This window comes from Odontesthes bonariensis, chromosome 10 (genome assembly GCF_027942865.1).
Source record: "Odontesthes bonariensis isolate fOdoBon6 chromosome 10, fOdoBon6.hap1, whole genome shotgun sequence".
In the NCBI taxonomy this organism is placed as follows: domain Eukaryota; kingdom Metazoa; phylum Chordata; class Actinopteri; order Atheriniformes; family Atherinopsidae; genus Odontesthes; species Odontesthes bonariensis.
This window is the reverse complement of record NC_134515.1, coordinates 14,413,861-14,438,926: the sequence shown is the minus strand read 5'-3', so window position 1 is coordinate 14,438,926 and position 25,066 is coordinate 14,413,861. Positions and strand designations below refer to the sequence as shown.

At 39.8% G+C, this 25,066-nt stretch overlaps 1 protein-coding gene across 3 annotated transcripts in view; it reads left to right on the top strand.

The window, feature by feature from the left end:
* gnas (GNAS complex locus) overlaps positions 1-24,314 on the top strand; it is a 29,181-nt gene extending 4,867 nt beyond the window's left edge. For all 3 annotated transcript variants that reach the window (XM_075476368.1, XM_075476365.1, XM_075476366.1), the window contains 11 exons: positions 808-880; positions 6,559-6,613; positions 6,760-6,879; positions 13,259-13,356; positions 16,598-16,652; positions 17,159-17,232; positions 17,413-17,471; positions 17,550-17,670; positions 19,666-19,796; positions 20,320-20,387; positions 20,497-24,314. In XM_075476368.1, the coding sequence (XP_075332483.1) occupies positions 808-880; positions 6,559-6,613; positions 6,760-6,879; positions 13,259-13,356; positions 16,598-16,652; positions 17,159-17,232; positions 17,413-17,471; positions 17,550-17,670; positions 19,666-19,796; positions 20,320-20,387; positions 20,497-20,643 (1,001 nt within the window). In that variant the 3' untranslated portion in view covers positions 20,644-24,314. The remainder of the gene's footprint in view (positions 1-807; positions 881-6,558; positions 6,614-6,759; positions 6,880-13,258; positions 13,357-16,597; positions 16,653-17,158; positions 17,233-17,412; positions 17,472-17,549; positions 17,671-19,665; positions 19,797-20,319; positions 20,388-20,496) is intronic.
* The last annotated feature ends 752 nt before the right edge of the window (positions 24,315-25,066 follow it).

The following is a 25,066-nucleotide window of genomic DNA, read 5'->3' as shown; positions in this document are numbered from 1 at the left end:
TTGTCACTGAAGGTGGTACTTTTGGCTCCGGCCACATGATTGGGGTTGCTGTGATGTTGTAGAATGAATTTTGGACACTTCCCTCATGATGTTGTGTTAGTGTTTTGCACAGTCTGTCATAGTTCTTTGTATAGTCTTCTTGCCTTTATGTACAGCCTAGCAACATGCAAACTCGCATAAGCTTGTTTGGTAGGAAAAAAAAGTTGTTGGAATCTAGAAATTTGAAAGCGCTGTTTATGGCTTGTTTAATGATTCAGCATGAAAGCTTCACTGTACAAGGCTGACCTAAGATCTCACAACATTATGAAAACTACAAATGGTACTAGAAAATGGCAAAAAGAATAAAAAGGTTTCATGGGCCACCATAATCTCCAAAACCAAATGCCAAAGCCCACGTTGGGCGTGAATTTTCCCTCTCATGACGACATTAAAGCGTTGTGTTGTAGCTGACACCGTTGCACATCTTCCTATTTATTTCTTACAGAATAGTGAAGTTATTATTAAATCTAGACATGAAAACATATTATTTTAATGATGACATTATGTGGAATAATCCAGTTTATTTATTTCAAATATGCTTTGTAACACTGTCTTTGACTTTTCTCACATGTTTTTCTCCATTTGTCCAAATTTGTTCAGTCACACACAAGCAGGTTCTAGTCAGGTGCACTTCGTGTGTCCACATACAGGAAGCAGAACTTAAAGTGATGTTGCAGATAAGCTATTGTCCACATCCCAAGCTTGTGTGTGTGAATATATTGCTGTCCTCCTGTCCTTCATCAGTAAAATTTCACCGTCTTTCCTCAGGAGCTGGAGAGTCAGGAAAGAGCACTATAGTGAAACAGATGAGGATCCTGCACGTCAACGGCTTCAATGCAGAGTAAGTATGAATAAAAGCCAAGACGTAACTGGACTGAAGTGTTATAGACTGAGTGCTCCATTCTTTAAAGATCAAGAACCATGTTGACTTGTAGAAAACCTTCAGTCCTGGCTGAATCTGCACCTCCTCTCTAACTCAGCTGACCTGAAATGTCAGACTAATGTGTTACACTAAGGAACCGTCTGTGATGCTTCTGTTGGCCGTAAGGGGAGTTCGTGCTTTAAGCATGTCGTAAATTTAGGCAACTGCTCAAGTCAACAAGATTTCTGAGTGACTCCACTGCAGATGCATGCATGCGACCTAAGATTTGTGACCATGTACGCTGTACGCACCACAGCAAAAGTAATAGTTTCTGGATATAACTCCAGTTCTGAGTTTGTACTGAACCTGTTCTGAGGAGAAGCTGCTTGGAGAAATGCACGATATTCAACATCTCTGTTATTGGTCATTTAAGAATTAGGACTATAAGGACATACAAATGTTCTTTCCTAACAAACAAACGCAGGAGCTCCACCTCTTGCTGTCATGAAGTTGCCGTTTTCCTGCCTAATGCCCAAGCGTGGATTGGTTTAACATGCCTGGTCGTTGCATCCCCTGCAAATGTAGTATGATGCAACTGTCCTCCGTCCAGCCAGGGTCCATTTATGTGAATGGAAAAACCATGTTTTGACCATAAAAACTCTGTCATTTCATGTCAGCACTTGCCGACAATGCAGATATATTCACCATTCAAGTCTCATATCATTAATAATATAACCAGGCCACAAACAAAAAGCTCTGAGTCAACATGTTGAAGTCGTCACAAATTTGAGTTTGCAAAGTTCACCTGACTTTATTAAATGGGTCTAAATACACACACAACTGAGATAATGTAAAGCTTCACATATCTGCAGGAAAGTTATAAACGGTCAATCTCAAGATTTTAGGATTCTGCATCACATCATTTAAATGAAGATGTTGTTTTTCCAGCTTTCCAGCTTGGAATAAATGACATCCTTTGAGGGGTCCTTTCAGAGTCGGACAGCCGTGTCGACCCGTCTGCATGGCGCTCAGTTTCTGAAGTGTGAACTTTATAGTTAACTGAAATGAGGTGCCACCTTTTAAGAGCAATGTAACCTGCTAAACCAATATGAATTTAGTCCACAATCACCTGCCTCGCCAGCAAAAGGCATGCTGTCATATAGCAACTGCTTTTATTTTACAAAAGCAGCATGTTGTGGCCCAGTCAGGCTTCAGCAGAGCAGAAATGGAGGATTTTATTCTCTACAATCTTTTTAGTCAGCTAATCCCATATGTTGTGACTGAGCCTTTAAGTTAGTATTTGACTATAGTTTTCAAATGTTGAGCTCCTTAAAGTAAAGACCAGGAACCACATTACCCAGTAAAGGAAAATGTTTTTTTTGTTTTTTTAACAGAGGTCAGTGATTGTTGTTTAGCTGAGAAGCCCTCTGTTAAAAGAAGTATCACGTGCGTCAGGCCTGTCGGAAAGTCTGATGGAATGGTTTAGATGCATCCCTGCGTTCGTCTATTCTTTCTTAAACTGTAAAACATGCATCTGTAATGACTCTTTTAAAAGTGGATCAGTGAGGTGAGAATGAGTAAACATTAGCTGTTCTCTTTTTCCAACTTGAGCTTTGCTTTTCTCAGCCAGCTAAAAGGAATCTGTGTCAGAGACTTGGCGTGTCTGGTGGTGGTGGTCATGTATTGGTTGGGACGGAAGCATCTTTGCAAGGTTGGATTAGAAAATCAGCACCTAAGGCGGACTGGAGCATATGACCCAGTGCATGACTCCACAAAACTGAAGTGTGTGTGTGTGTGTGTGTGTGTGTGTGTGTGTGTGTGTGTTAGAGTGAGTGTCTGAATATACATGTCTGTTCATGTTCCGCGTAGAGATGCATGAACTGCAGTTTTCTTGAACGATTCCAACGTTTTGACCAGTCAATTTTGATTTTGATAACTGAAAGCGTTCAGAATAATTTTTTTTCAACTTTTTGTTTGAATTTAGAAGTCAATTGTGTGTTATTATTAAAACATTGACAACATTTTTTCCCCCCCAAAACTGCACCGTATTGCAGCGCTTTCCATCGCTGTCACTGAAAATCTAAAGATAAAGTGCTTCAGGTTACCGCACCCATGTATTTGTACAAATTAAACCTAAACCACACCAGATTATAGGTCCTTGACATTGATCTCTCTTTTTTTTTAACACGTCTCAAAATAGAAAAGTTCACTTGATATTGGGACAAACCATTTTTTTTCTACATACCTTCAACTTGAAATGAATTGCATAGCATTTGTGGGGGGGGGGGGACTCCGGTCTACTATTCGATCTGTTGGCTTCTTAAATCATTGATTCCATTGAACATGCACCCAGCTTTTCACAATGATAATGAGAGAAATCTTTGCTGTAAAAGACCTCATTTCTATTCTAATGCCATTATGCCATCAAGTTAACTGATTTCATACTTTAATTATAAATTACTTATTCATATTTAATTAGATAAACTTGGGACATGTGACATTGGTTTGCTCAATGATCCGAGGCAAAATACAAGCAAACCAAAATATTCAAGGTCATTATAAGTGGAAAAATTAGATAGATGCATTAGACAACATTAATATTGTCTAATGTCAACTTGTCAAAATTGTCTGTAGTATTTGCATCATGTTTTAGAGAAGGCTGTAAAACTGAATAAATTATGGAGGTCATGTGTTTGCATTTAAAAAGTCTTCATGTTGCTGCCACCAGTCTTTTCCAGCATAAATGTTCAATGAGAACCTCCCATCCGTGCAGTTAATGCAGTTCTTGGTGTGTTTTGTCAGTATTTTTCAAGCTCTAAAGGCAACGCTCCTGGCACGACACAACCGCTCACTTGAGGTCACACACAAACGCATTCATATTAGACTCAAGATGGGACTTGTTTTGAAGCAGAAGCGAGTGGGCATGACAACATGCGTGCCAAACTGCAACTTGATAATTGTAACTATTAAATGAAATCAGTCAGTACATTTCCATGCTCACTTTTCATGCCATTTAATTGAACTACTCTCTTTGTCTCTGTATACAAGCACCGGAAGGGAATTCATTTATGTCTGACTCCACTACTATCATGGCAATATAGCCTTTTCCTGCCTGTTAGTGTTGGGCTTTTTCTTGTTGAACTGTAACGTCACCGACTAAAACAACTGACAAACAATTTAGTTGGTGACAAATTGTCACCATGGTGAGCAGCGGATTGAACAGCTTTAGTACCTTAATGCTCTACTGGTTTTTTTTACAGATGAGATGCATGCTTTCCCTTGTGGTTATTCTCTGTTGTCCAATTAAACGCATACGCGCAAGAATACTTGGACTCCCACTCATATTTTCTAAACTTTGAGAAAGTCTATTTAGTATGATTTCAGTTGTGCTAACATGTTTTCGTGTATGTTAAGTTTGACTTTAGTCGGATTACCACAATAATTATTAGATTACTTTAACTTGCATCATGTAAATGTCCTGATGATTTGTCTCATAGAGTAGATATCTGAACTTAAATGAGTCGGCTGTTTAATGGGGCAGCTGGAGCTTCAGGAGTAGCACAGCCTGTAAATTACTGAACAGAAAAGTAGCCAGTGGACATGCCTGCATGGAAAACTTTTTTTGTTATTCGTTGTGCTTTTTTTTTTTTTTTTTTTTTACATTAGATTTGAGCAGCTCAAATATTACAAATTACCAGCTTTGTGTGTTCCTAAGTCAGTAAAATCTTCCACACTAAAAACATGCTATGCTGGTGTGCAAGTGTGTGTGGCATAAAGACACTAAATTGGAGTGGTGTGATAAAGTCAGAGTAATTGGTTTGTTACTGGAAGACAGGTGGTTTCTACTGCTGAAGGACAATATTTATCTAATTTATGCACAAAAACTTAATTTTGCGCTGTTGTGGTGTCCTTTGCGACAGCGTTAGTTTCTCTCCTGTGTCGCAAGCCGTCATTGTGCATGCGTGTATATGTGACACGGCGTGGAACAGAATACATAAGATGACCTGATTACAACTTGTATTAACTTCCCAACATGTGTTAATCTGTTTAAAGCCAAAGATAGAAGGTTATTGATGCCAAATATCAAAAAGTCAGGCCAAAATGTAGGAATCTGGTGGCTGCGTTGAGGATGCATGACTGCAGAGATTGTTGTGGGCCGAGCACTGTCGGATAATGTTACAGCTAAACCACAAAACAAAAAGAAGAGGAAAAAAAAGAGACTGGGAAGGAGAGGCACAGAAGCAAGCTGTCTCAAGACTGGAGAGTGTAAACACACAACCATGTGATTTATAATGACTATCAGGTTGAAAATGCAAACAAGGCCTTCTCAATCTCCCTCCTAACCTGATAAACTCTGTCTTACCCCTTCTTTTCACTCTTTCTGCCTCCTCTGTTTGTCAGAGCAGATTGACCTCACAGGTGGTTTGTTTTAAAAATTGAAAAGAAATGTATTATTTTGGGGGGGGGGGGTGGTTGATGCCAAATATGCCGGAGAGCAAATGTTCAATGTCTTGCATGTATGAATGTGAATAGTATTACAGCAACGTGGCAGGATGAATGTGTATCCAATTTGTTTGAAATGTTGTTAGTTTATTTCATGTTTGAGCAGCATCATGCAGCCCTGACAAAAAATGTTATCTCTTAGGTGAGGTTGCTGGGGTATGGTTCCAGTTTTGTTTTTGCTCATCAAGGATTCACATTGCACTTGTTCCAGTAAACTGATCAACTCATTGCTAAAACTGGCAAAGGTGTTTCTAAGTGTAGACTATTTATCGCACACATTTTGCATACACGTGGCCCGGAGTGGCAGAATCTGTGTTTTAAAACTTGCACTAAATTGTGAGGTCAGTCTTGCCCGTTGTCACTGATGTAGAACTGTTGTAAACACAATGCGCTGTTGTCCTGGTAGGCTCAAGGTGAAAGATGGACTATCTGGCTCTCTGGTTGCCTTTTATTAGAAACATTTTTGTCACAGAGAGTCCCAAATGTCTTGTACACACAGCTATCATTCACAGCAGACATAATTTCTCCACCACGCGTGCCAGTGAAGGTCTGTTTACCCTTCCAGATAAAAACAAACTCAGTGCAGTGTACTGCAGTGCCCTCAGTCAGGACAACATGGATATCCTCCTCTGTGCCTTTTTTTTTTATTTTTTATTTTTTTTTAATTACTTTTTGATACTTTACACCTAAACTAAACAGTTTTAAGTTCAAGTGAAGAGATTATGCCTGTTTTCCTTTCGTAGATATAAATCAGTTGGACAGATTTTTGTGTTTTGTCCCAACAGCTTGAGGTTTGGGAGTCCTCAGTGGAAGTGACTAAATATAATTTACTGTCAGTGATTAGCATTATTCACATTAAAATAGATAAATTATCCTTAATTATGTGGTTATGTTTGTTTGTTTTTTTTCAACTTAATTTAAACGGCTGTTTTTACCCCCGTTAAACACTATGGAAAACTTTCATGTGTAGCATTTAGATTATTTTTTTATTTGCTGTACTTTTTACCGTTTTCAGTCATCTTATTAGGCTGCAATAGATTATTGCAGCTCTGGCTGTTTGTGAATCAGCGATAGATTTATGTACTCTGTGCATTTAGCTGCTTCTGCTGAACAGCGACAGCCCCGAACATAATTGCCACCTTTTTCTGTTTCAGAGAAAAGAAGCAGAAAATCCAAGACATCAAGAATAATATTAAAGAGGCTATTGAGGTGAGTGTTCATTATCCTTTCAGCTTTGTGTCGTTAATGCTTTAGATTAATGAGAAAACATGGCAAGTGGTCTTGTTTTCTATCGAGTATTCAAAAACTATACTCAGTTTCGGTGCATCTTACCTGGGTTTGTGTGTTTGCGACAGACTATTGTAACAGCCATGAGCACCCTGACACCGCCGGTGCAGTTGGCGTGTCCAGAGAACCAGCACCGGATCGACTACATCCTCAATTTTGTCAACCAGAAGGACTTTGAGTTTCCATCTGTAAGTAGCACAATATTACCAGAGACGCACAATATCAGAAAATGTTTTCACTGTCTTCTCTTGGTTTTGCTATGCTGACCAACATACACACTGTTTATGATGATAGTGTTTAAGTAAATTCGATGAATGCTGGACCTAATAGTTCTCATTCTGATGCAAAGGATGGAAAAGCAACACTCGTATGGCTTGAGGGCATCAAGTGGCCAGCAGTTTTAACTAATGTGTAATTAAGTTTCGACCTACTACCTACATTCTGAAAGCGGTTATGAATTGGGCATTTTTTAACAAACCTTTCCAGTTTGCTGCTTCCAAACGCGGGGCTAAATAGCGAAGTTTGATTCAGGACCTTGTCAGTCGTCAGGAGTGATACATTTGCAACAGGTCCAGGTATCATCAGTTGTGTGTGTTTGTGTTTCAGTGCGCGATAGAAGGTTGAAGTTCCAACAAGGGACCCCGTTACTGACACAGAGGTTTGCTAATGACCCCATGGGTAGGGACTGTGTGGGTTTAGTGTTCTCAGTGGGGCGTTCCCATTTACTAAGAGACTAAACTGCAGAGCCTCAGTGTTCATCCCCAGCCACCTGTGGGACCAAGCTTAATTCAATTTTCAATTCACTCAGTCTCACCTGTTGTTAATGTCGTCATGGAGGCATCTGCTCGCCTGTAACCCAGTAACAGTTTGTGTTAAAATTACACCACACTGAACAGCGTTTTATTTTAGTCAGACCTGAAATATCATGGTGCTTGAAATGCAGATTAGAAGTGTGGACCAGTTTGAATAGGTGTGGCACATCTTAAACTTTTTCAAGGCTGATGTTCATTCCATTTATAAGATTTCTTTTCTTTTCAAAGCAAAACACTTAAATCCATTATGTAGATATAACACTGCACCGAAAGACAAGGGACATGACAATGACATAACATTATAACAATGGAGTGACAGACAAGAGACAGCCGTTACATAAAGAGAAGCAATACACCAGTGACAGGGTAGAAGGCCAGAGACATTAAAGTGACAAACCAATACAAAGAAAGCGATGAATGCAAAGGAGAATGATTGAGAAAGATTTGACTGCAAAATAAAGATTTGACTGCAAAATAAAGGTTTAACGTTACGATGATTATTTCATGTGGTGTTAGGAGAATGTGACTGTGTGTTTGTGCATGTGTCTGTGTAAGCTGCGTGTGCCCCTTACCATACCGCACACTGTCAAATCCAAGGAAAGATAGCAGGACAAAATTAAAGTTTGTCCTTTCTCACCCTCCCTCCAATACATGTGTATATATTTAGAAAAATAAATGAATTCAAAGATAAATAAATGGATAATCATGATGATGGCATTGAGTCCAACCCATGAGCACGAGAGTGAATGAGACACCGGGATGCTATAAGGAGGTCACGCAGTGGACAACCAGGGTACGGGGAGGTCAGTAGTGGTTTTACTAATGATACTTAGTTTAACTTATATCAATTATTTACATTTCGTGGCCCAGCCAGGCAGGACAGAGCTGATGCAGTACATGATGGTCACCAACATGACAGATAAAAAAGGAGCCTGTCTGTTAGGGAACCAGCAGACAAGTTATGACAATTTTTTTTTTCTTTTTTTGATTCATTAGTAAGTGGAAAACTATTGCCCCTTTTCCATTGCCGAGCTAGCCTTACTCTACTCGGTTCGATATAGCGCGACACTACACAGCACGACACGACACCAGTACCATTTCCTTTTCCACACAAACCGTGACCTGGAAGTGGGCGGAGTCGGCCCGGTCACCACTAACGTGACGTCGGTTTCAGGCGACTACAAAGTGTCACGCCGCGGTTAGTCAAAAGTAAACACAACGATGGAGTGTAATGTGTAATGCAGTTGACAATCCATTTTGTTTAGTTAAACCAAGCTCTTTATTAAAAAAGACAGTACAAAAGCAAACAGCAGGAGTTGTCTCAGATACAGGCGGTGACGCCAGTGTTGGTGCCGGTGGAATGCAGAAAGCAGCTGTTGCCTCAGCTGCAGATTGCGATGCCAATGTCGGTTCTGAAGCCTGCGGGATTGGAGGATCTTCGCTGACCTCAGCAACCGAACACTCATCGGTTGCACAAACCGAGTCTTGAGGGGAAAAAAAAAAGTGTGAACATACGAAACGCATACACATAAACCGCATAGGTGAGACACTGTGCTAGCCTTCCAAAACAGCGTTGTTTGCTAGCTCACTCAGAACAACTTACATGAGACACCTGTGTAACTTTTTACACAAGTTAAAGACTGAACATGTATTTGTTACGATATAAAACATGCATTTGTTAAGATGTAAGCGTTGCACCAAGGGGATAAGAACAACACTTACCATTTTCCATCGCCTCCAACAAAGATTTCGCCGTATCCACGCCTCTCTCCTTGCCCCGGTTCGCCGGGCGGTGCCCGTAAATGCCGTCCATTTGGTCGAACCACTTCCATGTCTTTTGGTTTGACCCACTCCGGCTGTTGTGGTCCTTTACCTGCCGGTAATCACTCTTCAGCTTGTCTCGGCACTGCTGAGAATTCTGGTGATAGCCATGGTTAGCCATCAGCTTGGCTATCTCCTGGAACACCTTCTCATTTCGTGTTGCTCCATCCAGTTCCTTCTGTATGCGGTCCTCGGCCACCACACACAGAAAGGTCTGCACCTCGCTCATCGTCCATGGGTTGGCTTTCCTTCTCTGGTCTTCCATCTTCGCAATTCTGTTTATTCTCTGTTGCTCTCGCAGGTGTGTTTTCATACATGGCGGGTGACTATTTAAAGCTCCCCGAGCTTCGTCGCGTGTATGACGTAATTTCACCTGACCAATCAGTGGACAGCACTGATCATGTGACGTTTTAGTATCGGCTAGTACCGACTAGACCCACCTCTGAAGCAGGTACTAGCAGGTACTAAAAATCGTAACGGCTCCCACCTTCAACCCGCAATGGAAAAGCTCCCAATCAGGGTAGAGTCGTACCATGCTGAGCCGTACCGTTACGAAAATGTTCAGTGGAAAAGGGGCATTAGACCTAATTCTTTTACCACACACTGTCTATTTGTCAGGAGACCCGCAAAGCAAGCCTGCTCCCCGCACCAACATTTACAGTGGACTGGACAGAACTAAATGAATGAATTAAACTGTAATCAACCAATTATTCAGATTGAAGCATCGTACTGACCGGTTGACAAAGTAATGAATCGATTGAATAAACAAATTAATAAATAGGAACGCTAAACTGGGGGGGGGGGGGGGGTAAACACACAGCATTGCCGTAATGATAATGCAAATTAATTACAATATTAATGATCATGAATGATTTGAGGATAACTTTGTTAAATATGGTAATCTTGTAGATATACATGTGGCTATGTATGTATTTTAGAATAGCGGAAATAACAGCAGAGGAAATAACTTACTTTTATACTACCTTATATTGTCATAATAATGTCAATAATGATTACAAATGATGTAATATTGACGATGGTGTCAGTATTGATAACCCTCACAGCTAACCCTTAGCCATCAGCTAAAACATGCATTAATGTGTGTAATGAATGAACTACTAAGTTTAACTACTTATGGTGTCAGTAAAAGTTTCAGTGTGTCACAGTGGTGTCATGGTTAAGATTGTCATCTTCGTTCAGACCGTTGAGTTCAAAACCTCTGTGGCTTTTTTGTGTGTGTGTGTTGTTCCTGTGTGCTTTGGGGTTTTTTGTTTTATTTTTTGTAGTTGCACAGCTTGTCAAACCTACATTAAACAAAAAACAAACAAGGTAGGTCTGAGGATGAAACCCACTTGTGAAACGTGAATTGAAAAGCAACAGCTATAGAAGGGTCAGCTACTTTTGAACAAAAGCCGTCTCTACCTGACACATTGATTTATTCATTTATTTATTACTATGGTGGCAATGGGCTCACACTCCTATTCTGAGTGAAATATAGTTTGTGAGCGGACAGTCTGACTCAGCAACAGTTCATTAAGCCACATCTGCTGTTACAGGAATCAGATGTGTGGGTTTTTACATACTGGATGTTCTTTTCTGCACTTTGGGTTGCACTGAACTGTTGGGAAGCAATTATTTGATGCTGTTTATCATCAGTTGACTGTTTGGCTCGTTGAGTTGTTTTTGACGGGCACTGCATAGTTTCCTAGTTATAAAGAAGAATGGCGAAAGTGTATCTCGCTTGTTTTTTACTTTGAATGTGTAGTTTTGTGTGTTGTCATACACACGAGTGCAGTTATTTTCTTGGTTCAACAGTGCTGTGATTGGGTCACCTTTATACATTTTAAAGTTTTATTCTGGACATGCAACCCAATTTTAAGAGGCGTATCAGAGTTTGAGTTAATTTAGCGGGAACTGTGCCGTGATCAGTAGTGAGAAAAGTCAAATTAAATGAAGAGATGGGAATCAGCACGAACACACAAGTCTGTTTGTGTGTTGTCTGAAATTTTCTGGCATTCGGGGTCCCTGTACAAGCGAACTGCATTAAAGAGAAGTTTACACCTGTTTTTATCATTACTGGGGATTTGTAAGCAGAAACTTCAGAAATATAAAGATCTTGAGTTGGCCCATTTTGTTGGGGCCTTTGATAAGTTCAATAAATTTCAACTCGGTTCAATGATACTGTATTGGTCCCTGAAGGAAAATTAAAACTGTCGACAAACTTTTAAAAAGTTGAAATCTAGCAGAGAGGTCAGGAAATCTACAGAGATCACTATGAATGGATGTTTTTTTGTTTGTTTTGTTTTTTTGTTTGTTGCCAGGGGCAACGCCATCAGAACTTAACGGAGGCGCGCCTATATATTCCAGATATCTTCCCGCATTTGTCATTTCGGCAGGACAGAGACGAATACAATAAAAAAAGAAAGAAAGCAAAGCAATGCAGAAAGATAAGGCGAAAGAAAAGGGACCTTACAGGGACAAGCTTATTACAAGCGCAAAGCAATCGAAAGTAAGGTCCTTTCTTCTTATTGCAGCCAACCAAGCAATCCGGCATCTCCTCGTCAGGTCAGACGCCTGCTCTCCCTGATGCTGCATCCATTTAGGAAACCTAAAAAAATGTATTTTGTTGTTCCTATGTTTCCCAAACGTATTATGTGAGGTACTGGAACAGTTCTTCACACAGCAGTGATTTCCAGGCATGTTCTTGCAATTCCGCACTGTTTAAACTTACTGATTTAAAAACACACGCGTGCACTGTAAACGAACAGAGAGAATGGCGTTTTCTCGCTAGCATCCTGCCAACATGGCGGATAGGGGCGGGGCTCTGTACTATGACGACAACTCCTCATTCTCAATTGCTGCTGCTTCCTGGTCAGGGGTCCAAGCTTGTCCATTTTATCTGCCAGTGAGCTCACACTACACATGACTATCAAGGGAAGAAATGGTTTAAACTTCTTCCCTTCTCTCCGTTTTTCTCCTGCTTTACATCCTAGACACCTCCTCTTCACCTCGTCCGGATTGGGTACTTATTCCAGGCATTACTTGGGCTGTGGAAGGCTCAGTCAGCTGCTCCCACATGCAAACAACTTCACTGTTACCATGGTTACATGTCATAACAGATGTAAAAGAAAAAGTAGCAAGATTACCACAGAAATCCTTTCGGCAGGGCATAAAAACCAGTGTGGAAAAATGTTTTTAAGAAACCATTGTTTTCACAGAAAAAAGCTCATAAGAAAATATCAAGACGATACAAAGAAAGACGCAATATTTCCAGAGCTACTACGGTACGCCATCATAAAGCTATAGTTAGAAACATACGTAACTAAGAATGTTAATAAGGATGGTGGAGATGGAGGAGAACAAATGTTCACTCAGTATAAAGAATGAAAGACAGTGAAAACCTTAATCAATGCCAGCATGTCTGTAAGTCCATCTGTAGTTTCTGTGAGTAGTGAGGTGCCTCTCTTTGCCTTCACCCCTATTTGCTTTGGCATACATGTACACAGGCATCGACCAGGCACAACGTACACTGCATGTGGTGTCAACAAAAACGCCATGCACCCATTGACCTCAGACACGCATCATGGACAACAGACAACATTGTCAGATTCTCTGTCTTCTGTCATATCTGTCATAGTAGGTGCACAGTAAACCTACAGAACGGCTTTCCTACTTGTAGATACAGTTCCTGTCTATGATTCACTGCATTTACATTAATTGTTAGTCGACTTTGTTAATCAAGAGAAGGTCGAAGAGAAGGTAAACTAACATTTCCACCAACATGAGACAGCTGTGTGGGGTCCCCGTGCATTTGATAACGCCAGTAAATATGCTCAGCAGAAAGGGTGAATATTTTACTTTGTAACCCTGCATCAGTGCTCCCCCATTCTGCCTTCTCTCCGTCATATATTCCTGTTTTCTTGTCCCTCCTCAGGAGTTTTACGATCATGCGAAGACATTGTGGCAGGATGAAGGGGTCCAGGCGTGCTATGAAAGATCCAACGAGTACCAGTTAATCGACTGTGCACAGTAGTAAGTATATGTCTGCCTACTAAACTTCATAGTGACAAAACTTTTCCATTGAATTCGAGACAACTTTGCTCTTCTGTTAGTTTCTGTTTTTGTTATGAACAAGTGGCTTCAGCTTCTGGATGTGCAATTTTGTTTTTGTTTTAATTTCAAACAGAATGATGTGGATTCCCTGAACTGCGCTGGGTGTCATGACTTTTAGTCGTGGTCACAGCATATGGATGATGTGGGCTTTCGGGGTGTAACTCATTTTTATTACTGATTGCCTAACATAGTAGTGACTCGAGAAACCAGTTAAACTACAACTGAATGTTTGTGGGGTTTATTTATGGCTGTAGACTAGTTAATGAGACGGACCTGAAACCTGTTGACAAAATCTTGAGACATGTTTTAAACAATGTGCTTCTGTTTTATTGGAGTTAATTTCTTTGTATCTTTAAAACAGGAAGCTTTTATCCAATCTTTTGAGAAAGCGTGAGTCATGGCTTGTAATCAAAGGGAGTCACATTTGTCCTGTTTCTAGTAACAAAGGTTATCTAGATTTGATGGGCTTTGTGTCAGTTAAGAACACACAGACTGGCCATTCATGACGATCATCTGGCTGTCAAATTTCAATATTGATTTGGCCCATAAATCCATAAAATTATGCATTTTTGTCTAATTTCTGTGAAGTGGGTTTGAATTGCACCCTGCGATTTAGGGGGGAAAAAACATTGAAAATGGTCAGCTGAGGTAGTAAAAACTGCCCAGCTGGTCAGTTCATATTTCATAAGAACATAGGTTGATACAGGCTCACTGGAGTCGAACATGTCACCCACCAGCAACTATCAAAACTAATCTCATCCCCCCCAAACACCATCTGGTTCCAGTCAGTTACTGAAAAAGGAGTAGATCATGTGATCAAACCAAGCTGAGTCAGACGGGTTCGGATGCATCTTGTTCATTAATGCAGTTATTGGATAACTACATTAATTAATAACCACCTCATTTATAATACTCAGGTTATTCAGAGCCACAGCATAATTTCCCTGAAGTTATATCCACATAATATTTAATGAACCTAATAATTTAATCTGTGTGCGAATCATACAGGGCAACGTTGTAACCCTTTAAGACCTAGTATCTATTTCAGACAACTTTAAAAAGAATAATAATAATTCTATAGAATGAATGAAGTCCCATAAACATAAGCCCAATGCAAACTTTGAACAACTATATTGCAGCTTTTACAACTTTCTTGAGTGAAATTCGCAGGTCTTATTGTGCATTTGACCCCTGTTGGATGCGTTGTTTAGACAGCTGTCACCCTGCTTTGCATTGTTAACAGTGTGCTGTGTAGTTTAATACGTGTCACTGATAAACCTGAGAATCACACGAAAGTACCATTGAGTCTGAATGAGGTACTGTACTACAAAATCAAGTTTTAAGTAGTAAATAGTTCATGTGTAAATGCTAAAAGAGTTGGCTCTTTAGTAGCATCTAGTGGCAGCTGTAGGATACCACTACACCCTTTGTTACCCACCAACTAATTTCAGAAATATTAAAGCCTCCATGAGTGACTTTTTACTTCAGTCTCCCTTTGTGTTTCACTTTCAGGTATAAACCATTAGTCATATGTTGAGTCAGTACATTGATAGCACCTACATTAGCGAGATGTTTGTCCAGTGAACAAATATATTTCACCTCCTCGGTGGCCGTATATGTGCCTTTCTGTCAGCTGTGGCATTTCTATCTGTTGAAGAGTTGAGTATTTCCAACAACTCATTTAACCAAGGCAAGACCAGACAAATCTCTGATAGTGATCTTAAACATTTTATAAAGTATACACTTAAATGATGCATCATTAGCGTTTTGGATCTGTTTTTAACGGTTCAGAACTAATAGCAGAGTAGCGTCTTGTTAACATTTCCAAAGCAAAAGCTGTAAAATAGTGAAAGAGTCATGTAATAGCAGCAGTTTGTGGTGTTTGGGAGCAAACATGGCCGAGGCTGAGTCATCTACAGATAAGAGGATTTTTAGGGGGGGGGGGGGTCTGGTGTTTGAGGAGGATACCTTTGCTGCTCAGATCTAGAGTACGAGCATGTAGCCTCGACAGCTTATCACCGTTAGATTTCCATTGGTTAATATAACGTGGGTGTTATTTAGGCCAGTAGATTCTTTAGATGACTTTGAAGTTATGGGCGAAAACATTTTTTTAAATGAATGTTTCCCTCAGGTGGTTGAGATGGTACAGTCCGACGTTTTGCTCCCTGCCCATCTCGCTCACAGATCCAGCACAAAAAGACAAACTCATCCTGCTCTTGCCTTCTTTCACTCCTCCTCCGTCTTCCGTCTCTCCATCTCCATCCGTCTGTCCTCGCTCTGGAGCAACTCCAGCTGCACAAGATTGGGAGCTGATAGACTATTAATAGCACCTGTGGTTGGGTCTCCATGGTAACTGTACTGCAGGCCAGGGCGCTGGAGAGCTATTTTTGAAATCTGCTTTATAATGTCAGACAGACGCCACTACGCTTTCATCCTGTCTCTGTCTCGCTGTCCATCCTGATCTGTTTATTTTCAACAGAATTTGGAAAGGCTTACTTTTTGTTTGGTTTTGTTTTCAGAGTTGTGTTTTGTCCTTTTATTCCTCATAGCTGCCTTATTCCCCCCCATATAAATGCATAACAGTAAACACAATTCTCTAGTAGGAAATGTACCCTGAAGGTTAAATGTGCCGCACATTCTCCCCTTCAAGGTTTTCTATGTTTAGGAGAGCTGGATTTTGTCTCTGTTCAGCCTAAAGACTATCGGTATCTATACACAAGTGAATCAAATTTTTGCTTGTCTAGAATTTTTTGGACACATGCATCCTGATAACTTCTGGCTACGTGCAGTATCTTCTTCGACATGCCTTCAAGAAGTTTGGGATATTAGAGAAATGCTATAGTATTTTTATGTTTTGCTGAATAAGCATTGGTGATGCCAAGGTGTTGTGAAAATAAAAAAAACAGCTGCTATTTTTAAATGACGTTTTAGCTGCAGTGTTACACAAGAACGTGCCTTTTAATTTACACTTTATCTGATGAGTTTTAAATTTTGCAACAGGTTGTTAAAGAGTGGTGCTCCCTGCAGCAGAAATGTGCTGCCATGCATGAGCCTAACCTGTGCAGGCGTATACAATAACATATGTAGAGAAGGAATCCACAATCAGCTCAAGATCCTAATAACGGTTTCTCAACTTGTTGTTTTATTTCTGTCTCTTCAGTTTTCTAGATAAGATCGACATTGTGAAACAGAGTGACTACACTCCAACAGATCAGGTGTGTTAATATGTTAATATTGTATTTCACACACAAATGTATTTAATATGTGATATATATATATATATATATATATATATATATCAATCTACCTACATGCATTTAGATTTTCTTTTTATGCAGTATTAATGTTAGGCTTTTGGTGTAACAATATTGTTTCAATTTAATGGTGAGGGTTTTTTTAGTGTTAAAGTAAGGCGCCAGCCTTGTTATTATGTGTTATAACCTTTGAAATTTAACGCTATTGTCCACCCCGTCTAAGATGAATCTTATGTAGTCATTTTATCCCCAAACTTGTCTACAAAAGGCTTAAAAGTGAACACAGAAAACCTCTCGCAGTATGTCCCAGTTTTTCCCCTCGTTCCAGAAAAAAATGTCCGAGGAGGGAACATAAGTCATTTGTAGAGTGTAACAGTTGGCCCAGATCTTCAAGTGCAGGCATAAAAACAAAATCCTGTAACTTGTGTTAAAGATCAATTCTGTTACTTTTTCTGTCATATTTACAGGATTTGCTGCGGTGCAGAGTACTGACTTCAGGGATCTTTGAGACAAGATTCCAAGTGGACAAAGTTAATTTCCAGTAAGTAAGAGCAATGAGAAGAGGCGTGAATTTACCTTGTATGTGGAATTTTCTTACACAAAAGGAGCCTGTGCCTCAGGATACACACAAATGAATCATCTGAGAAACTCTAATATAAATTTCTCCACATGATGGCAGTGTTTTACGTGTTTACATCAATGTCTCATGTGATCCACACAGCATGTTCGATGTCGGTGGTCAAAGAGATGAACGTCGGAAATGGATTCAGTGCTTTAATGGTAACTTCTGTTCATTTCAGCTTGCATCATTTGTCTCTCAGCATGCCTCATTTAACTCGGTTGCTCCCTTGTCCTCAGATGTAACGGCCATCATATTCGTAGTGGCCAGTAGCAGTTACAACATGGTGATCCGAGAGGACAATCAGACCAACCGTTTACAGGAGGCCCTCAACCTCTTCAAGAACATCTGGAACAACAGGTGAAGGAAGATGCTGTGTCTCTCTGCCTGTTGAATTCTCTCACACTGCAGAGATGGTGGGAACGAAGCATTTCCCAAAGTGTGTCTCATACCAAGTCCAGGGTTCAAAATGACAGCCTACAAAATCAGAAGGCTCTTGTACAACATCAGATTTTTGTTCATACAGACAAAAGGGAACCCTTAGAGTCTTCTACGCCTTTCAAGAAGACCAAATGAATCAAGATTTTTTATATGGTACATTTAATTTATTTGGTTTGATTGTTATTTTTCCAGTAATTTAAGCCAAATCATTCAGTTGTCAAATCAACCCCAGTCAGTTGTATTTAATTAGCTCATTCAAAACAAGCAGTTGAACCAAAGTGTTCTCCATTCAGGATTAATAAAAGAACTAAGACCCTTGTTTTTTAAAATCTGTACATGATGGTTTTGGTGTAAAAAGGGTAACTAAAGCCTGATTTATGCTTCAGACGCAAAGCCTCTGACGCTCGGACGCAGAGCCTCTGCGAGCGTCAAAATCTTGACCACTCCCCCACGCAGAGGCTCTGCGCGCGTTGTCGTGCACCTCAAAAAAATCCTGACTACGCGACAGACGCACGCAGACCACCAACGGAAGTGCGCAGACAAAAGCGGCTGTGATTGGTCCTCGGTGTGCCTTTCCGGTTGTCTGTGTGGCTTCCTCCTTTGCATTTTCGCCAACTCCAATAAAATAAGCTGTTCTTCTTCGATATCGAGCAACTCCAGATCCATATCTTGCATACACTTTTTTTTTTTTTTTTTGAAAGATAAACACTTCCGCCGGCGCCGCCGAAGTTCTCGTCACCGCCCACCGAAATTCTCGCGAGGGGAAACTGCTGTGCATCCCGAGAAATTCCAGACCGAGGTTGCAGAACCATAACATGAAAAGTGGTTCGCGACCAGAGCAAAGCAACACGTCAAGACGATAGACGCAGAACTATAATCTGCCCTTAACCCTACATGGTATTTCCAGCCCTCTAAAATCAATTGTAGTGGAAATGATCGAGCTCCCTACACACTTCTGAAATGCAAAAGACAGGAATGCTTAATGTAATTTTAAAATGATAAAGATCTTTGACAGTGTGTTTCACATCACTGCATACATCTCACTCAAGCCATTTTGAAACATGCACGACAGCCCTCAAAGTATATTATAACTAACTATATGATAGAATTGGGCTTTAAGTGAGAATGCAAATATCTGCAACATTTTCTCTGGACCTCTTTTCCTACTGACTTGGTTATTAATAGTAACCTAAAGATGACTGAGCACTACATTGCGAATACAGCAGGTACTCGTCTGCAGCATGTTAGAGAAGCAGCTGTTTGAGCTTCTTTCTACTGACCATTGTGTTGCCTTCACTCATTTGTAATACTGTTCTGCATCCAAATCCATATTCAATCGTATTTGATATCAATCTGAAACAGCCTTTATGACAGATCGGGAGCCTCACCTGTTATTTTTATGTACTCTAAACAAAAGACTGTGATTTTGCCATCATACTTTCCACATCATATCCTGTTCCATGTGCACCCCACGCAGGCACCACTGCAGAGTATTTCTTCTTGTGAGAGCACATCTCCTCCAGAGAATATCTGGCTGTGAGCATTAATGTGAGAGAAAGTTTAGAACTAATTCCTTGCATATTCTCCACAAATGTTCTGGTGTTTGTGAGATAAAACAACTTAAGTAAAATGCTTGAGTTGAAATGTATTTATCATTCTTCTGCATTTCAACTGATTGGCTCCAGTCTAAGTGTTGTTTCACTTGTGAAAACGGATGGATTTGGACTCTTGTGGCAATCTTGAAATAGTTATTGTTTTTGCAGAAATTAAGATTTGTAACACTTGTAATGCCATTTCCGAACACATTTATCATCTACTTTGGATTTATTTTGATGATAGAGCTCTAAGCAATGATTCTCTCTGATTCTGTTCACCTCATCTAATTTTATTTCTTTTTTTTGTTTTGTCTTTTAGGTGGCTGCGGACCATTTCTGTCATCTTGTTCCTAAATAAACAGGACCTGCTTGCAGAGAAAGTGTTGGCAGGGAAATCCAAAATTGAGGAATACTTCCCTGAATTTGCTCGTTACTTCACACCCGATGATGGTGAGCATTTCTGTCCACTTACAAACACTTTGACCTCCTGCAAACATTAACATTAACATTATTTATACTGGTTGCAGTTATATGTCCACGGTACTGCAAATTATTTGGGGGGTTTTGTTTAGAAGTTCATCTTTAAATCTCAGCAGCATCCATTTAGTAACTATGCAAGTGGCTTGTTTCAGGGTTTGTCCAGATACCCTCGCCAAAGAAAAGATACTATTCGATGCAAACTATTTCCTAGTTTTTGGCAAATTTTTGGCAGTAAAAATTCCTCACGATTATAAAACAAATGTGTAAGACAAGAACAAACTCTTGACTGAGCAAAACTAGATGTACAGTCAGTGTATTGGCCAAAAGAGTTCATCCTCGACAAACCCGTTGATGTTGCTCTGCTTACCCTCTTCATCAGAATTACACCCGTTTCTTACTTATATCTCTATGTGTGATCTATCCATATTTGTATTGTGCTCACCTTAGAGATTCATGTTATTATAAGTTTGGCTCATTTTCCTCTGTCTGACAGCGACACCAGAGCCTGGAGAAGATCCTCGTGTTACAAGGGCAAAGTACTTCATAAGAGATGAATTCCTGGTAAGTGAATAGGCATGACTTTTTAAAGATTATATCAACTAAACATGTAATAAGAAGTAACTTTTGTGTGTGTTGGTTGAACGATTGTTTGATTTTCTTTCTTCTACAGAGGATCAGCACAGCAAGCGGGGATGGTAGGCACTACTGTTACCCCCACTTCACCTGCGCCGTCGACACAGAAAACATCCGCCGCGTCTTCAACGACTGTCGAGACATCATCCAGAGGATGCACCTGCGACAGTACGAGCTGTTGTGATGGGACAGGAAAGCAGTTCACCAAGAACCTGAAAGCAGATCGGACTACAGAAAAACACTGAACCCTGATGTGTGTGACCTCCTGTGATAGGACGGGGGCCAAAATGCACACAAACATATATGTACACACACACAGACACACTTTCAGTAAACACACCCTGAACTCAGAACTGCCCCTGACGCAAACGCCGTACCTGATGTAGACAGAGCTGTTTGGATGAAGGGGTTTCAGGGGCTAACAAATAAACAGACTCGGATCTTCACCCTCAACATATTCCAAGCTCCTGACCTTGACATCATGTATTGTCCCCCACACGTTACCTTCCCCCTTTCTGAGAGCCCAGAGTGGCCCGATCTGGCAAGTTTCCTCCAGTTGAGATTGTATTTTTTTTTTTCTTTTTTTCTCTGCCCTGTTGATGACAACCAAGAGCTAAAACTTCAATGCAACTGGGAAAGAGATGACTGTTGAATTACTGCAAAAAGAGAATAAATGTGTCACATAAGATAAGCTGAACACTGTATCTAACACACAAAAAAAGAAAATCAAAAAAAAAACTAAACACAAGCACTGTGCTCAGGACTCGACTTGAATTGTGTTCACCAAACTTTCCTATCACTTACAGACATCTGTAGATCCAACCACCGGCTCTGTTGCACAGAAAAGTATCACACCTGCTTATTAAAGGACAGCATGACCAGAGTGAATCTGGAGACACTTCTGCTCTGTTGACAAGGGGCGGGCTTGTTGAGGTGCCCACTAATTTATCCCGAAGGGCTTTGAGATTAACTGGATCGAGTGGCTGTTCAGCCGAGCCCCGAGGAGCGTAATTACTACGAACTAAATGGACCACGGGTGTTTTTGTGAGACTACAGGTTGGGCAGGGCTTCAAAAAACGGGACACATCTGACTCTGATGTGAATTTCTTTGACGGAGTTCGGAAACGTTAGACGGGGACGATAACGACTTCTCCACAGAACTGCTTTGCCACCTGACTCTGCCTTGTTGGTAGTGGAGCAAAATGTGAGGAGGATATATTAAATTTAAAACAAAAAAAAAAAAGAAACAAAAATGCCAACTTTTATGGAATTTAAATGGAGGGCAAAAAGCATCCTTCTACAGTACAGTACCATATAAGTTAATGAGAACTTTCATCCTGTTTAACTGTCTCCACAGCTGTTTTTGTCTGTGTAGACCTTCGTGCCATTGTGCCCTGTGCGCTCTTTCTTTATCTTTACTCTGTCATTCTCTGCCTTTTTCCACGTCTGACACTTTTGCTCACTCTCCATCTTCATCCCCCCCCCCCCCAGCACCGCCTTTCCATTTGCACTTTCCTGGCAGTGTTTATTTGTTCTCGGGAAAAAAAATGAATATAATAATCCTGGACAATGAAAAAGAAGACGACAGCAACCAGAATTATTATCATTATTATTTTTTGTATTCATGTGGTTAAACAATCTGCCCGTACCTCCCTACCCCCCCCCCCCCCCCATCATTCCTCCATCTTTCCCTCTGACCTCTTGCTCCTTTGTATGTCTGTCTTTACTTTACTGCTGAACTATTATTCTTGTACAGACTGTAAAATGTATTATTTTGTACAACTTTATTGAAAAAAAAAAAAAAAAAAACTTTTAGAAGATCCCTGTGCCTTGATCACGACTGTACGTGTGTAATGAGCTAAAGTGGGTGTCATACTGCGCTGTATAGCTTGGCCAATCCCCTCCTAACTCCCTGCCTCCCTCGCTTCCTCCTTCTCTTTCTTTATCCCTCCCTCTGTTTCTCTATCTTGCTCTTTCCTGTCCTCACTCTTCCTCCTCGGAGATAGCGGGCAACCATTTGTAGCTTTTGTAGTTTTATTTCTCTTCCCCTGTCCTTCCCATTCTCTCGTTATGATTTAAATGTCTATTTTTTGATCCATATACCCCAAAAAGATAAATATATGAAATGTATATGGGTTTTAAAAAAAGTATTTTATTAGAATCAAATGAACCTTGACAAATTGTACACTTGATAGTGTGCGTATTGCTATAACTTAAATCCTTTCAACTGAAGTTGTGTTCGGGTTTCTTTTGTTTTCCTCCGTTGACATCTGCAAAGAACATTCTGAAGAGCTGCACACAAGGTGACAGATGCAAATCGTCACTTGTCTTTCAGTTAATATTTTAGTAAATGAAAAGATTTTTTTTTTTTTTTTTTAAAAAAAGGGGCAGAAAATCTGACCAAAATTAAATTAAGGGGCAGGGGTGGTCCTGCTTTGCCTTGCTCAGCAGAAGCAGCCTGTAAAGTATTAACATCTCCCAATTCAGTGATGTGTACATCAAATTAGGGTCTTACCAGAAGCTCTAAGAAGTAAAGTTTTGTTTTTTTTCGAGTGGGGGTGCGGGTAACCGCTACAGGTCTGACATTGGTTTATAATCGCAGCCACAGACGCAGGAAACGCTATGCTTTCTCAGAGGCTGGAATTTATTTTTTTTTTTTTTAAACTTATCCTTAAATTTTCACGAGTCGGATGGGATGTTGTAAATCCATGCCAGAGGAAGTGAAGCTTCCTGTTCGTTTACCCGTCATTTCCTCTTCAGATATGCAAAGTCTGTTTATTGGAACAAAAATCGCAGTTGTAAGGTCTGTTTTTGACCAAAGGACCGTCAGGTTTCAAGCTCAAGTGTGTCAATTCTAGTTGAATGCTAGATTAAATCATTTAAAAAAAAAAAATAACTCATCTCACTTTCCACAGTTGTATCTAAACCCAAACACAGTCAAAAATAAAACTATTTATCTCCTTCAGTGTTACCATACCAACTCCCATCTTTCCATTTTTCAAAGACACCAATTATATTGGGCTGAATTTTTGGGAAATGTGTATAGAAGTGTGCACAAGGCATCTCTATGATACTTGCATATATTGAATGTTGCAGCTCGAAATAACACTGGGATTTGAGTGTTTTAACTCCAAACTCGCGCAGCAAGTCGTTCCATAAGCTTTCATCTCACGGCTTGTTTCATTTGATTTTTTTTTTTTCTTTTTGAAATATTTTTTTTTGTTCTAGTGTAAAGCACTGATTGGGAATTTTCTTCAAAATGCTCAAGTGCCACTTGTGCCCGAAACCAAACACCAAAACCTTCTTGAAAAATAACATTTAGTAGAAATGTTTGAGCTTTGAAATGATGGCTGTGTAACTAAAAGATCCAGCTGAGCTTTGTCTACTGGATTTGATTCAATCTCTTAAAAGTCCTTCCAGCTTGAGTTGTTACAGCTTTAGCAGTCTCAAGATTCCGAACCATCTCTATTAATGGTGTCTGTGTGGCACTGTGATCACACAGGTCTCATCTTATGCTTCGGAAGGAGGAATACCGAGTTGTCTGTAAATTTGTTCAGGAATGAAGAGTCAACTGGAGCTTTCATCAGGAAGCGAGTGAAACAACTATTTGGGAATAATTAGCTTTGTGATTAAGTTGAATCCTGATAGACGTTTGAAAGTCATTGTCAAGTGTCAAAGCCTAAGTGCAGAAATGACAAAGTGAACTCTTTCTCGTGTATTAGAAAGTCTCAAAGGACAGAATGAAAACAAGCAGGTTAATCAACACATTTACAAAAATTTGTTTTTTTATGCCTTGTACAGTACGAACGTCGATGGCCGTTTCTGTCATTAAAAACTTAAAGGCCTTGTTTTTTAGTCTCGGTATGTTAAAATTTGACTACTTTATTTCTTCTTACCTGCCATTATGGTTTTGTTCATTTTCTTGTATTTCCCTTGTTGGAAGGTAAATCTGTATAATGTAGAAATCTCAAAGAGCATATTTACAGTTTCCATGTCTTACTTTGCTATTCAGTACAGATTCACTTGGTTTACAAGACTCATCAGCTTCACTTAGTTTTTCTTTTTTAATACAGAAAAAAAACAGTATGGAGTTGAGAGTTTTGCCTTTTTCCCTTTAAAAGTCTACTACTTAAAGAATTAAAGACATCCAGCTAATAATTTATTCGTCACTTGCAGAAAAACCAGCCTGTAGAGATGACCTCGGAATGAAAATCCAGTTTAGGGTATTTTTTAGAAAATAGACAAAAAAAAGGATGAATAAAAAGGTCAGGCAAATTGTAAAAAAAAATAAATAGATTTTACACACTGAGACATTTTTTAACAACATAAATTTAAAAAAGCTGCTTATTAAAGATAAGATTACTCATAAGAAAACATCCCACTATGCATCTTTACCTACAAGTTAACCCATTTAAATGTATAGAAATGGCTAATAGAATATAATAGAAAATGTGGAAGGGAAATTATTTATAGAAAAGGAGACAACAGGTGTGTTTTAAACCATAGATACCACTATAAAACTTCCCAGTTTGCAAAATGATATGTTTAAATGTGCAAATGAGGTATTATCTAATTATATATGCAACAGATTTGTCCAATAAATGAAA